Source organism: Nelumbo nucifera, chromosome 1 (genome assembly GCF_055504915.1).
Source record: "Nelumbo nucifera cultivar China Antique chromosome 1, China Antique-T2T, whole genome shotgun sequence".
NCBI classification, from domain to species: Eukaryota; Viridiplantae; Streptophyta; class Magnoliopsida; order Proteales; family Nelumbonaceae; genus Nelumbo; species Nelumbo nucifera.
Window position 1 is genome coordinate 5,533,356 of NC_142649.1, and position 15,639 is coordinate 5,548,994.

General features: G+C 38.1%; 1 protein-coding gene across 9 annotated transcripts in view; it reads left to right on the forward strand.

Moving 5' to 3' along the window:
- Positions 1 to 258: 258 nt before the first annotated feature.
- Positions 259 to 15,639, forward strand: part of LOC104605206 (protein FAR-RED IMPAIRED RESPONSE 1-like) — a 35,672-nt gene continuing 20,291 nt past the window's right edge. Inside the window, exons 1-5 of one of the 9 annotated variants that reach the window (XR_002023134.2) lie at positions 451 to 465; positions 671 to 795; positions 1,127 to 1,207; positions 1,295 to 1,872; positions 12,775 to 14,588. Coding sequence is in view for 3 of the 9 variants with exons in the window: in XM_010269870.3 (XP_010268172.1) it covers positions 774 to 795; positions 1,295 to 1,872 (600 nt within the window). In the remaining 6 variants the exon portion in view is untranslated. Of the gene's footprint in view, positions 466 to 501; positions 796 to 1,126; positions 1,208 to 1,294; positions 1,873 to 12,774; positions 14,589 to 15,639 lie in introns of those variants that run through there. The other 8 variants (XR_002023135.2, XR_002023132.2, XR_016081227.1 and 5 more) reach the window with 8 other exon arrangements.

The following is a 15,639-nucleotide window of genomic DNA, read 5'->3' on the forward strand; positions in this document are numbered from 1 at the left end:
GCTTAAGTCCATATTATGTGACATCGTTATCAGACGATCCTGAAAACAAACAAGGCCTCCATAAACCATATAACCGTCTTTTATACATGGAAAGATTAAAGACCACTCACTTGGTATCTTGTGTTTTCATCAACACTACAGGCTAAAAATGGAACAATAACAACCGTCGGATCAGTGGGATGAAGAAAACAACGACTTCCACAAACCATTTCACCGTCTCTTAATCATTGGAAGACCACTCACTGGTATATCGTGTTTCATCAACCCTACAGGCTCAAAATGGAACCAATCACAACCATCGGATCAGTGGGCCACTGATGGATCAAAAGCAACGATCTCCACATACCATATCACCACCGTCTTTGATAATTTTTTCTCTCGGTAAGTGAATAACCTCCAAAATTTCACAGCCAGGAAGGAGGGAGAGAGGAGAGGGAAGAGGGTGAGCATCAAAAGAAGAATCAAGTAAGTTTTTATTTTTATTTTCTCGTCCTTAATTTAATATTATACTCTTTTAAAACAGACGATTTTTTCTAATATAAAAAAGGAAAACAGAAACCCTAGAGAGGTTACGAGTTGTTTAATCTTCAAACGATTGAAACGTCGGTTAATAGAGAATTAAAAAACAAAACCCATTTTTACTTATTTGTTCGAATATTTGAATTTGTAGTTTGGGACTTTGGGATTTCAAAGACGAGAGATTTGTTCACGCAAAACCGAGAAGTTTTGCAGGCATGTTGTTGAATATTATTCGCCATTGAAAGGCTTTGAGTATGAACGGAACAGACTTGTTAGGTAGGTTGAATATGTCTTTCAGTTGCCGGAAGTGTTTTTTTACAAGTATTTTGTTTTACGGTTATCATAAAAGCTGAGAGCTTTATACACATTTGGGTGTTTTATTATTTGTTTTCTGAGTGGAATCGGTAAATGGTGTCTAATACATATGTGTTTGATATAGTTGCTGAAAGCAATAACCACTGTAAACTAATTGATGAGGATAGAATTTTGCTTACATGCATGAGTGCTTGGAAGATTGGCTTTATGAACTATTCACGTTGTGTTTTAGATGAATATATTTCATCACTTATGAAAATAAGAACGATGTGCCTTTTTTTTTTTTTGCTAGGGGAAAGTATTAGTATTTTGTAGTTTTTGATATAGCTTTTGGCGGTTTGGGGAGGGCAATTTGGCCGACGAGGAAGAAAAGGTTATCTGTTTATTTATTTATTGAATTAATTATTTGCAAGTCTTATTTGGCATGGAGGATAATAGGTGTTGCTGTTGAGTGTGACAGTGAATTTTGGAGTTTATGCAAGTGATGATGACAGAATCGCAGAAAGTTCTGTTAGAATGGAGCCTGATGCAGATGAGGACACCAAGATGATAGAAAGTTCACTTGGTAGGGAAGCTGGTGGAGGTGAGACTGGAGCAATGGTTGAAATTCCTATCGGGAGGGAGTTAAATGTTTCTAATGGAAGGGAATTAGCTGATCTAGATGGAAATATAGATCCATATATTGGTATGGAGTTTGAATCAGAAGAGGCTGCAATGATATACTATGATGCATATGCTAGGCGTGTGGGTTTTATCATCCGTGTTGGCAATTGCCATCGTTCAGGTCGGGATGGTTCTGTTATTAGTCGGAGATTTCTTTGTAACAAAGAAGGTTTCCGTGTAGATAATAAGAAAACAAAGCGCCTTGAAGTCCGGAAGCCACGTGCAATTACCAGGGAAGGTTGCAAGGCAATGATAATGGTACGAAAAGAGAAGTCTGGGAAATGGGTTGTTACAAAACTTGAAACTGAGCATACTCATCCTTTGGGTATTCCTGCTGGTAAAGGTCGTCGGGGCACAGTTCAAGCTCGACCTCAGGTCAGTGTATTTCTTTTTGTTTAATAGTTGCTTAATTTTCTACTTTTTCTATTGTTCATATTTATTCCTTCACTTCTTTTCTGTTCTGCTCCCTCATATTTACGCTCTCATGCCTAATGTTTGCAGTTCCCTATGTGAAGTCTCTTGATGCACCTGTTTTTTTTTTTTTTCCAAGCACTTAAAGATGATAATGCCTTTTGTTTCTGTATGTATTGCATAGTCAGATAAGCTATGTGAATGGTGTGTCTAAATTCTAAACTCTTTTATATCCTTGAGCATTGGAGGTGACTATGGTTTGTTGGATAATTGATATGCCCAGAATAATTATATTCTCACTATTGATTCACTATCTTATTGACTCTCAGAGGAAGAACCTGAGATTTCCAAGTCTGTTTGTTAATCTATTTCTAATGATCTAATCTTACTAAGTATTGTTTGAAATATCTTAGTAGAAAATGTTGTTTTTTCTTTCTTTATTTTATTGCTTTCCAATAAGGATTTTTAGGCAATACCTAGCTAACCATTTTCCTTGATGGGAACTAGCTCCTCTATCTGGTTCTAGGTACCTCCAACCTGGCAACCACCACCCACCAAAAAAGATGAAAATAATGGTGACATAGTGATAGCTATGTGTCAGGCAACAAAGTTATACTGTTAATTCATTATAACCTATATGCATTATTGCATTTAATACAACTTTACACAGTTTTAGTACACTTACATGTTAATCATGCACTACTAAACTAGAAATTAAGTTGCTAAGTGATTAATGGAAAGTTGGAAACTATAGTATATCTGTTTTTCCATAAATAATTTATACGAGTTTTGAATAATCTTCCTCAGAGTGCTGTACAACCAATAAACACTATGTTAAAAAAGTATATCTGAGATGAGGATGATGAGATGGATGGGTGGCAAAGCTAAAAAAGGATGGAATTAGAAATAAACACATTAGAGAGGACCTAGGACAGTCCCAATTGGTGACAAAATGGGGGAAAGTCAATTGAGATTGGTCATGTGCATACATAACCAATGGTTTCATCAGTTGACTGGTAGAATGCTCTAGGGAGCAAGGTGAAGAGAAGAGTAATCAAAATGTGGGTTGAAGTGCTGAGAAATGACATGAAGATGTATATTTTGATAGGAAACGTGGTTTTTGATGGAACAGAATGATGAGACATGATTTGTGTAGCCAAATTTGAATGGTTGGTATTAAGGCTGAGTTGGGATCTGGAAAGAATTGGGTTTGGAACCACCTTTAAGGGGAGGCAACACCTTGTGCCTCCTCTTAGGGTGCTTCATGCTTGTACTATTTCTATCTCTATTTAATAAAATACCATTCATTCATCAAAAAAAAGGCTGAGTTGGGTTGAGTTTTGTATTTTGAATAATCTCCCTGGTTCAAAGTAATTCATTTTAGATCTTTTTGCAATGTTATTGACTGAGAGTGGGTTAAGATTGACATGGTTGTATCGAAAAACAAAGGGTAGCAAGGAGTTGGTTACCACCGGGAAGCGGGTATTTAAAATTGAATTTTGACGGTTGCAACTTTGGTAAAACCTGGGACCATCTGGAATATGAGAGGTGTTAAGGAATGAGAATATAGAGATATATGCAATGTTTTCAAGACCAATAGGTGAAGGGAATTCGATGAGCGCAGAGCTAATGGCTGCAGGTTTTAGGATACAAAATGCAATGGAATTGGGGGTGGAGAAACTTGCAATTTAGGAGACTCAAAAGTTGTAATAAGCTGGCTAATGAAGAATGATACTGTTTTTTTTTTTAATGGCAGGTTTACAAGAAAAACTGCCTTCTTCCCCAATCGCTTCTTGACGACCTTTGCAGATTTACAAGATATTAGCAATTGAAGTAAAGAAAAACAACTGGGAAATTTGTTTCAATGATTTTACATCAGTTTTAATAGGTAATAAATCGGTAAGAAGGGGGAAATGGAAATATTGTAGCTATGTTTTCAGGACCTATTCAGAATGGAAATGCGGTGAGATCAGAACTGCTGGCTGCTGTGTATGGGGTGGAGAAAGCTAAAGAATTAGGGATCGACAGATTGGATATTGAAGGTGATTCCAAAATTGTTGTGGACTGGCTGAAAAAGGGGGAAGGAGTAATATGGCAGTTAAAGAATGAATTCAGACGTTTCAAGCAGGTTTCTAAGGATATGATAATCCAAGTAAAGTGGATTAGAAGATCTGCAAACAGTGTGGCAGATGGGTTAGCTAAACGTGGAATTCAGAGACAGTCCATGTTTTGGGCTGTTTTGTAAATATTGAAAGTGGTTTTGGGTTTGATCTTTGCCCACAACTCCTTACTGTACTCCATTTTATAATTAATAATAAAATTTTCTTGTGTTGCTGATAAAAAATGGAAGATAGCAAGTTTAGACCTATGGGTAGGTGGAGAAAGGTAATCTCGATCAAAGCAAAAATATTCAAGTTCAAAGAGGAGAAAGCAAGGAACCTAGTTAAACTGAAGATCAGAGAAGAGAAAAGAAATACTGTTTACGTCCAGAGAGAACCGGTAACTTGGCTTAAAGGTTTTATGGATGTGGCTTTAGTGTTGAGGACAATGCAGAGTTGGAAGAACACATTGAAGAGGAATGGAAGTTGTTTGTAGCTGAGTTAAGTTTTAACACTAAAGGCTGGTTCATCATGTTAATAGAGTGGTTTGGGGAGGGCAGAAAACATATGATTTTCATCCCCTTGGAAAACAGAGCAAGGGATGGCTTTTATTTGTGGAAACTTTGCAGGAGTTCCTTTGGAGAAATGAAGAAGAATTAAAGGCTAAACAGACTAAGCAGGCTAACAAGACCCATTCATCGGGTGAACCATTAGAGTAGATAAGTGACCATTTTAAAGGTTCACATGACATGGTCACACCACTTGTAAGTATACTGAACTTAAGCGGGACAATAGATCGAGAGCTGGGTCCATTATTGTCTATCCCTTGCAAGAGCTGATCTGTAAGAAATTGGTTGAGAATGGAAGAGAGTTTACGAAAGTCCAGAGGTTCTTGACAAAAGGTAAGGATGGATTCATCTGGTGCAAGTCTTTTAGTTATAAGAATAAAGAGAAGAATAAATAAAGGTTCAGAAAAAAAAAAGCAAATGGAAGATGTGAAGGTTTCAGACTGAGCTCTTTCCAGTCCAAATATGGTGGTGCAGATGCTGAAGAGGAAGTGCTATATTGTATGGGGCAGAGTTTTGGACAGTCAAGAAACAACTTGTTCAGAAAATGAGTGTGATAGAAATGCGAATTCTAAAATGGATGAGTGGAAAAACTAGAAAGGATAGGATCAGGAATGAAGCTATCTGTAGAAACCTAGAAGTATCTCCAATAAGTGATAAAATGAGAGAGAGTAGACTATGATGGTTTGGTCATGTGCATAGAAGACCACCAACAGCTCCAGTTAGAAGAAGTGTTTTTTGTTACAAGTGGAAAGGGCTAGAAGAGCTAGGAGTAGATCAAAAAGGACATGGGTAGTAGTGAGAAATGGTTTAAGCACTAATAGTTTAACAGTGGATATGGTTTTAAATAGAGCAGATTGGCGAAACAGGATTCATGTAGCCAACCCCATATAGTTGGGATAAGGCATGGATGGTGATGATGATGATGATGATGATGATGATGATGATGATGAGATGCTGAAGAGGAAGTGATAGATGAAACTACTGGAGAAACTGAAGAGGGTTTAGTCAAGGATTTAAATGGGATGACACAGATTTTTACATTAGAAAAGGAGAATTTAGTGGTGCCCATAGAATGTATTGATGGTAAAGAAGGTGGAGTTATTGTGAAAAAGGTAACCGCGGTAATGAGGAAATTATGGAGGAATTGTGGGGGTAAAAGCAATGGGGTGAGGTTGAAGGACTCAGAAGTGGGAAGATAAGGGGAGAAGAAAAGAAAAAAGAAAAGAAAAGTAAATTACAGAACATTTTCAGCTTTAGAGGAAAATGAGATTACAGTGGTAGAAGAAAAGGAAGGAGGAAAAGAGGAGGAAGAAAATGATGGTGATTCAAGCGAAAGAGGTTGCATTGGATGGAACCCATGAAATCGAAAAATCAGTTGATTTGGAGAATGTGGTGAATGTAGAAGCTGAAGTTTGCAAATCTTTGGGTTTACTTGATCTAGGGGGTGAGGATTGCATTAGGAAGATGCTCAAGAGTTGGAAGAGAAATGTCCTATGCTGGGGGGAAGAATTTGAGGTAGTCCTTATCTCCTTAAAGAAAATTTCTCAAGTTCAGAAGCAAGTCATGATATGTAGAGATTGTCTGATTTTGACTAAGCTGTCAAGAAAAAGAATGAGGATAAAGATGCAAGCCAATTGTTTGAGAAGAATTCAGTTCTAGAATTGGAAAGAATTAATGGGGAATATAAAAATGCAAAGAAGTTTAAGGAGAACTCTCTAACAGTTGGCAGAGGAACAAGAAGCATCGAGACATTTTGGTTTCAAGTGTTTTTGCTAGATAGAAAAGGGGTCTATTTGGGATTGGACCAAACAAGAAGCTGTTGAAGCCTAGTAGGGCCATAAAGAAGTAGAGAGTTTCTGGTTTGCCTTTTTTGGATGCTGGTGGTGCATCTGTTTCATTGGCGCTTATTGGCTGTAAGGGATTCTGGTATGTCTCAATTTGGGGTTGGGTGCCATCATGGAGCTCATTGTCTTGAGGCTTATTTACTTTTATTTTGATAATCCCTTATGCTTACTTAAAGTTAGGGTTTTTGGGTTGTTTTTGTTTTCTTTGGATGGGGAGTTTTGACTCTTGTTTGTTCTTGGTTTTCTGTTTTTTTGATAATTTAAAATGTGTTTGATAAGATTTGAACCCATGACCTCTTATTTTCATACATTGCTTAATTACCATTAGTATACCTCTTAACTGGTTGGCTGTTTTTCGCCAGGAAGAATGCTAGTTAGGCTGTTTTTCGTCACTTTCCTTGTATCAACTTCATTTTTTAATAAATTTTAATTTTTTACCCCAAAAAAGAATGCTATTTAGGTTGTTTGAATGAATTTACAACTTAGAAAAAAGCTGCATAGCTGGGGTGAATATACGGTGTAAGCGGATCGAATTCGGATCGGATCAAGCAATATCTGAATCCGAATCCAATTAGAAAACCCGATATCCGAATTCGAATATGATTAAATATTTGAATATCCAATTCGATTAATTAATTATTTTATATAATTAATAAATATATAAAATAAATATTTTATTGATATAAAGTATATAAGTTTATAAGTTATTTATATAACTTAATTATTATATATAAATTATATAAAAAAATTTATATATTATATATAAGAATAAATAATCGGTCAAATTTGGATATTTATTGAATCGAATAAGGTCATATCCGAATTCGAGTCCAATTAACTATTCGGTATGAATAGGATATTCGAATTTGGCCGATTATATATTCGAATTATCTAATTCGATTCGATTAAGTCAAATGTCGAATTTGAAAACGGATTTTCGAATACCGTTGACACCCCTGGGTGAATATGGAGGATGTTGAAGTAGGAGTTCTACTGGATGTCTTAGGTTGTTCAATTAGTGTGTGACTATGGCCTATGAATTACTTAGGTCTTCCTTGGGGGGGACCCGAGGATTGATAGTTTTTGGACTCCAATTTTAGGAAGATTTGGGAAAAGGCTAGCAGTGTAGAAACACAACTATGTTTCCATGGGTGGAAGAATTGCTAATAAAATGGAAAAATCGATGAGGGATTTTCTTTAGGAGATGGGGGAAGAAAAGAAAGACCAGTTGGTGAAATGGGAGTTAGTCTGCAGTATGGATCAAGGCGGGTTAGGATTAGGGAATGCTATGTCAAAGAATGTAGCTTGTTAGGAAAACGGTTGTGGAGAGTACCCATTAAAAACCATAAACTTTGGCATAAAGAGGTGGCAAGTGTCCCTGGAATGGTGGCAATGGTTGGAATGCTGGTGTATCTCCTTGAGCTACTTTGGCTCCCCCTTGGAAGGCTATTCAAGCAGTCCTCCCACAATTCCTAAGTCATATCAGGTATGATGTTTATTTTAGAAATAAAATTTTATTTTGGAAGGCAAATGAGTGGGTGAGTTACCTCAGAAAGATGCTTTTCCATTTCTTTATGCTATTTCTTGTTTGAAAACAGAACCCATTTTAAAATTCTACTTTGGAATTGGAAGTTCTACTTGGGATTTGGGCTTTAGAAGAAGGCTGAGAGAGAATGTGTGTTCTTTTGTTGTTCAGCTTTTGCAAACCCTTGAGGAAGTTGTGATTAACTCAATCAAGCCAGATGGGTGGATTTGGACACCCAATCCTAAGGGTCTTTTCTCTCATGCTTCTTTTTTCTGGGTCTTGGTTTCTCCACCACTCTTCCCTCCACCTTCCTTGTTCATGAAGTTTGGCCTAAGCTGGTACCCTTAATAATTGAAGCTTTCTGTTAGGAGGTTTTTCATGGAAAGATCAATTCTCTAGACATATTGCAAAAGAGAAGGAATACTTGCATATCTCCAAATTTGTGAATACTCTGTAAGGCTAATGGTGAATATGCTTTTCACATTTTAATATCTTGATTTTCCATTTCTTCTATTTGGGATTGGTTCTTCACTATTTGGGTGCAAGTGGACTCCACCTACGAGCTAAGCTAGCTTGTCTGAGGTTGGAACTTTTAGATGGCCGAGAAAGAGAGGGAGAATTTGTGATGTACTAGGGCTGCTGTTTTATGGATGGTGTGGGAAGAAAGAAATGCTAGAATTTTTAAAGGAGGAAGAGCGAAGCTTGCAATCAGTATTGATGTGTATCTTAAATGGTGATTCATTGGGTCAAAGCTCCACATTTGTTCTTACCCTACTCTTATGATGATTTGGGAAGGAACTAGAGGGATGTAGCTGCATCTTCAACAAGGAAAATTAGAGGTTACAAAGAGTGGGAACCACCTGAAGAGAGTTTCTTAAAGCTAAACTTTGAAGGTAGCAGATTTTGCAACCCAGCCCCCTTGGTGATTGGAGGAGTGTTTGAGAACAAAGAAGGGAATGTAGTAGCCTTATTTTCTGGTCCAGTTGGAGTTGGAGACTCAACAAGCGCTGAAATGCTTGCGGTCCTACAAGAGGTTCAAAAAGCAAAAGAGATGAACATAGAGAGGCTGGTTTTGTAAGGTGGTTCTCAAATAGTGATAGGCTGGCTGAGGAATGAAATGTAAGCAGCTTGGACTCATAGATATGCTACAGAGATGGTTAAATGGTTAATAAGGGATATGATTGTAAGACTACATTGGGTTCCAAGGGGTTCAAATAATTTGGCTGATTTGTTGGCCAACAAGAGATCATTAGGGGACAGTTGTATTGGGCTTATCTTGTAATTAGTTGTATTGTCAAAAAGTAGATCTTCTACCTCTCCTTGGGACCCTATTGTATACATATTTTCTGTTTATATTAATGAAGTTGTTGCCTGTTCCTTTATACAAGCGCCGAAATGCTTGCGTCCTACAAGAGGTTCAAAAAGCAAAAGAGATGAACATAGAGAGGCTGGTTATGGAAGGGAACTCTCAAATAGTGATAGGCTGGCTGAGGAACGAAATGGAAGCAGCTTGGACTCATAGAGATGCTTTAAAGATGGTTAAATGGTTAATACAGGATATGATTGTAAAGACTGCATTGGGTTCCAAGGGGTTCAAATAATTTGGCTGATTTGTTGGCCAATAAGAGGTCATTAGGGAACAGTTGTATTGGGCTATCTTGTAATTAGTTGTATTGTCGAAAGGTAGATCTTCTACCTCTCCTTGGGACCCTATTGTGTACATATTTTCTGTTTATATTAATGAAGTTGTTGCCTGTTCCTTTTTACATCTCATTTACGTCTTTCCCTTTTCCTTTTGAAATGAAAGTTACCTTTTCTCAAGAAAAGAAAAAAAACCTCTTCCTAGTTAAGACTTAGAGTACCTCTAGTACCTCTATTAGTTAAGACTTTTGTTTTGTTTTTTTAATTCTCTTGTCTCTCCACAAGGTTTCAAGTTCTTCTTAACTACCTTAGTTTTGAATCTGTGCTTTCAAGATGCAAACAAAGCAGTTGAAGTAGAACCAGGTTCTTCTAACTGCAATAGCCGGTTCTGCTTTAGTCCTTACTATAATATCTATCTTCATTCAAAATTGAGACATGAATGATGGAGGATGCGCTGTGGTCATCTGTAAGGGTGGAATTTTATAGAATCTGGGGGTTCTGGTTTCTTCAGTTCTTCCTTAGGGGTGGGGTACATGGGAAAATAAAGGTAGGGTATTTTCTTTTGTATTTTTTTAATATTTTTATAGGCTTCATTTCGTAGGTCTCTGCACATGTGATCTGATTTCTACAAGGATAAGAGCATACCTTCTTACTGCATGTGTGGATTGAAGTGCATGTTTTGTGATTTAATTTTTCTTGTTAACAATTGGGCTTGGAAAGGTTTAGATATAATGATATGCTGAAATTCCTCATGTGAAATCTTAAAATTTGAAGCAAGGAAATTTTGGCAGTGTGGGCTTAGCTATGATATAAATTTTTTAGGAATGAAATTTCTTGAAGTTGAACCTTTTAAAGGTGTGGGGAATTCTATTGTACATTTATATTCCTGGGCCTTAGGAGAGTAAAGCAATCTTGATTCCATCAGCTAAAACAAGAATTGTCATTTTGATAGTCTATGAGTTTAGATTCACACATTCAAGGGAAATAAGGTGTCTCTGGCACCTCCATTATCTGCTGTTGGTAACTTCAATTAGGGAATAGTTGAGAACTCATCTCAGACCATTCCAAGCTAGTAGTCAATTGAGATCTGTTGATTGGGTTGACACTAGGAAACATAGTTGACCTGCAATTCTCACTGGTGGGCTGTCAATTGGAGACTTGTTTTGTAGAATTACTATTGATGGTTGATGCTGGACACGAGTCTAGCTAATGTCTAGGATAAGTGAATTACACATTAAATACACACGAAGAACCCATGTACAGGAGGCAGTAGTGGCATATGCCAACTGATAGAGAAGTAGCTATAGGTCAGGCAATGAAGTTGTGAATGACAAAATCCTCAATTTAGGGAGGCTAAGAAGTTGGAGAGATTAATGAGAAATTTTCTTTGGGAGCCGGGGGAGGAGAAAAGGATCATCAAATTAATTGGGAAATAGTTTGTAGGAGTAAAGAGGAAGGTGGACTGGTTTAGGAAAGTTAGTTCTTTTTTTTTATCAGCAACTCAGAATTTATTAATTGATTAAATAAAAAAAGCATATATAACAAGAAGTTATGGCAGAAGGAGAGGCCCGAAAGAAAAAACCACTAATTACAAACCAGCCCAGAATATAGATTGTCTTTGAATCCCTTGTTTAGCTAGTCCATCAGCCATACTGTTAGCTGATCTCCTAACCCATCTAATTTGTATAAACATGTCTTTGGATATCTGCTTGAAGCGCCTCAGTTCATTTCTTAGCTTCCATATTACTCCTTCCCCCTTTTTAGCCAGTTTACAACAATCTTTGAGTCCCATTCAATAATCAGCCTGTTAATCTCCATTTCTTTGGCTTTTTAACACCATACACTGCTGCAATCAGTTCTGATCTCACCACACCACCATGCTGAATAGGACCTGAGTACATGGCTAAAATATTCCCATTCTCTTCCCTTATCACCCCACCAATACCCAATGGGCCAGGATTTCCCATATAGCTATCATCAAAGTTTAATTTCCTCCATCCAGCCGTAGGAGGGGACCAAACCTCATTTGTTTTAGGTTTTCTAGAAGTAGTGTTAGCAATTGTTCCCCAGGATATGAAAAAACCTTCTGTCTTAAAGTCAGCAAAATACTTTAATGTTTTCACCCAATGTGCCACCCTTAGAGTTACCACTTCGATCACAGTTTCTTTGCTTCTTTCCTTGTCATAAAAAAATCCTTAGGTTTCTTTCTTCCCAAATTGTCCAGACCACTGCTGCTCTAGTGCACCTTCCCATGATTCTTCCTTTTCTTTTAGAGCACCAGAAAGAATGAGAACTAAAGAATCCATCCAAATTAACGGGAGTCCAGCTGCAGCCAAACTGAGAGGAAAACCACTCCCAAATGAAGTTAGCAAAAGGACAGGAAATTAAAAAAAAAAGGAACAAAGCTCTCTTAGGAAAATGGCTGTGGAGGTGGCCCATAGAAAGGAAGAGGCTGTTGCATGAAGTGATAGCTAGCATACATGGCAGATTGGAAAATGGATGGGATGTTGGTGTATTGCGTTGAGCTATGTTGGGAATTCCTTAGAAAGAAATTCCGAGTGTCCTCCCTCAATTCCTCAATTTTGTCAGGTATGATGTCTGCTTTGGTAATTCTGTTTTGTTTTGGGAAGACATTTGGGTGGGTATCTCTACTCTTAAGGATCGTTTTCCATCCCTCTATTCCCTTTCCCTCTACAAGGAAAAAGCTATCTCTCATTTTCTTCCAACACCTGTCTCACCTTCCTCCTTGAGCTAGGACTTTGGATTTTATAGGGGATTGAGGGATCATGAACTTATTTGTGTTTCAGCTCTCTTGTTGCTTCTTGGCAGTGTTTTTTTGGACCCTCTTAGATCGGATGTGAGATTATGGTCCCCTCATCCAAAAGGTTCCTTCACTTATGCCTCCTTTTTTAAGAGCCTTTGGTCTTCCCTGGGATAGTTGGGTTTTCTGGCTAAGGAGATATTGTCTAGAGTCTAGACCTGTTGCACATAAAATTATTATTTTCTATTGGGAAGTGTTTTATAAAAAGGTCAATACCTTGGATTGCTTGCAGAAGAGAAGGCCTTTCATGTGTTTGTCCTGTAATTGGTGACTACTTTGCAAGGCTAGTGGTGAGGATTGCTCTCACTTTATCCTATTCTTTTTTTGTTGCTATTTGAGGTTGGATCTTTGCTTTGTTTGGGTGCAGGTGGAATCTGCCCATAGAAGTAAGTCAACTATTTGGTCCTTCCTTTTTTGTGTGGCCTACAAAAAAGGTAGAACTATGTGGAGATGTATTAGAGCAGCAGCCTTGTGGACAATTTGGGAAGAAAGAAATGCGAGGTTATTTCAAGAGAAGGAAAGAAGCATTCAGGCTGTAGAGGAATGCATTTTGACTAGGGCGATACACTGGTTGAGAACTCTGGACTCCTTTCACATCTTTTCTTTTGACGATATTTGGAGAAACTGGATAGTTGTGGCTAACAGTCATACCAGGAATGACAGGATACCAGCAGCGTGGGTGCCTCCTGAAGGTTGGGTTAAGTTGAACTTTGATGGTAGTAGCCAAGGCAATCCAAGCCCTTTGGGGATAGGAGGGGTGCTGAGAGATAATGGCGACAGCATTTTATCCTTGTTTTCAGGTCCCGTGGGAATAGGAGACTCTAACGGAGCTGAGTTATTAGCAGCTGTACAAGGTATTCAGATTGCAGACCAACTAGAAGTTCATAATCTGGTAATTGAAGGAGGCTCCAAAGTTGTTGTGAGATGGTTGGCAAATCCAAGCTCAGTTATATGGTGATACAGGGACCTTTTGAGGAAAGTTAATTGGTGTTCAAGGAGTATGACTATTACCTCACTTTGGGTGGGCAGAACAGCAAATACCTTAGCGGATGGGTTAGCTAAGCAAGGGTCTCCAAGGGAACAATTATTTTGGGCAGCCCTGTAATTTTTTGTTTTAGTTTGATGTAATACTTTGTTAGGAGAGTTAACAGCTTATGCCTCTCCATGAGTAGCCTGTAATGTTTTAACCTCTTGATCTGTTCATTAATAAAATCATCTTCATTTATCAAAAAAATGGCAAAATCGTCAATGATCGCTATCAAATAATTAAAACACTGTCCACTGAGCAAGAGATCTGGTACTCAGGTTAACTGCTTAGAGTTTGAAAAATTCATTTAATGAGTTTGGCTAGGGTCGATTTGAATAAGTTTGATGCTATCAATTAATTTGATAAGATATGAGGTAATGCAGGATGGAAGGAGAAAAATCTACCAATAGGTCAATGCGAATGAATGAGAGGCAGGCTGGTGGCAGTGTTGCAGGGACCGAAACCTAGTATCTTAACTACAGAAATGTAGTGGTGGAAGGGGGCTCCCATCGTTGTTGTGGGGCTGGTTCAAGGGTAATAGTTTAGCTTCCTGGCAATAGACATGTTATAAATAATGCTGGACAGTTGGAAAGGGAAATAGGTGCAACTTTCACATGGGTTTAGAGATCAGAAAATGGGGTTTGTCTGATGCACTATCCAAACAAAGAGTGTTCAGAAATCAGAAAATGGGTGTCACCTCCCATTGATTGTTTGTAATAGGCAATGCATGAGCTAGATAGCAGTTGCTTGTAGACAGAGGGATTGATTTAATTCTGTTTTTTAGTTTCCGTCCTATTGTGTTACTATAGGTTTGTTGCACTCTTTTCTATTTGTATTGCCCAGGGGTAGCTTTGCAATTGTAAGTACTTGTTTCCCTCTTGCTAAAAGATATTCTTTAAGGGCTAAGATTCATTTGATACACTCTATAATCTATGTGTCTTTTTGCTCTCTTATGAACGGCATGGAAAAACCCTTGGGAGTTCTGATCTCCTCCACTATCATGGCATCAGAATGGGGTGCCAATTTATCTCTCAATGCTGAAGATCGTAGGTTGATTGGAAGGGATTCTTTGTCTAGAGATTTATGGAATTCTCTTCAACTTAACTCTACAAGCTCAAGGGGACTTGAGGAATCTTCTAATAGTTCAATCCGAGGTATTTTAAGAATCTAAATGCTCATTTTTCTGCAAGTTTCTGGACCATCTGAGAGGTGAAATTCTCATTGTTTGCCTTGGCTGAAATCTGGAAAAACTGAGGTGCAGATATGGTATTTCTCCTTTCTTCTTGTCTATTTAAAGTCTGGTCACGAAATCTTAGATTCCTGGTCTTCTTTTTTTGGTTTCTTGAAGCCTTTCTGGTTGGTTCCCCTAGATCTTATGGGGTCTGACAGAGGACCATCTATCACTCTATTTTTCAGTGCTCACTATTGTTTTTTCTTGGATTTTCATTCTGCTTGATATCTAGTGTGTTTTGATTATTCTCACCATGATGGCATCAGTTAAGTCAGATTTCATATCTGCACATTTTGATGGAACCAACTATAGTGTGTGGAGGTTCCAAACTGAAACCAGATGATAAGTTCGCTGAAGATCTTGTGCAGTGGGAAGTGGATAATGCTAAATTTGTCTCTTGGCTGTTGGGCTCTATGGACACAACCGTGGTATATCAACTTCATGTCTTTCAATCTTTAAAAGCAATGTGGGATTACATGGAGTGGGCGTACCAACAAAAAGATGTAGCTTGAAATGTGATGCATCAGAGCAGCAGTGGTTTGGACAATTTGGGAAGAAAGGAACTTAAGAATCTTTGAAGACAAAGAAAGGGGCAAGGAAGCTGTGATAGAGGTTATAGCCTTAAGGGTGGCACATTGGGTGAAAACTATAAATCTCTTTATTGACTTTAAGGTTGAAGATTTTTTTTTGAGCTTGTAGGGACTAATTGCTGACTCTTCCTCCAAAAGACAAAAGGTACATGAGGCCTGGTCACCTCCATGTGCTGGGTGGAAGAAATTGAACTTTGATGGTAGCTGCATGGGCAATCCTGGCCCATTGGGTATTGGTGGGGTAATCAGGGAAGAAGATGGAAACATTCTAGCCATGTACTAAGGTCCTGTTCAGCATGGAGATGTGGTGAGATCAGAACTGATGGCAGCTGTTTATGGAGTAGAGAAAGGTAAAGAAATGGGCATTGATAGGCTGATCATTGA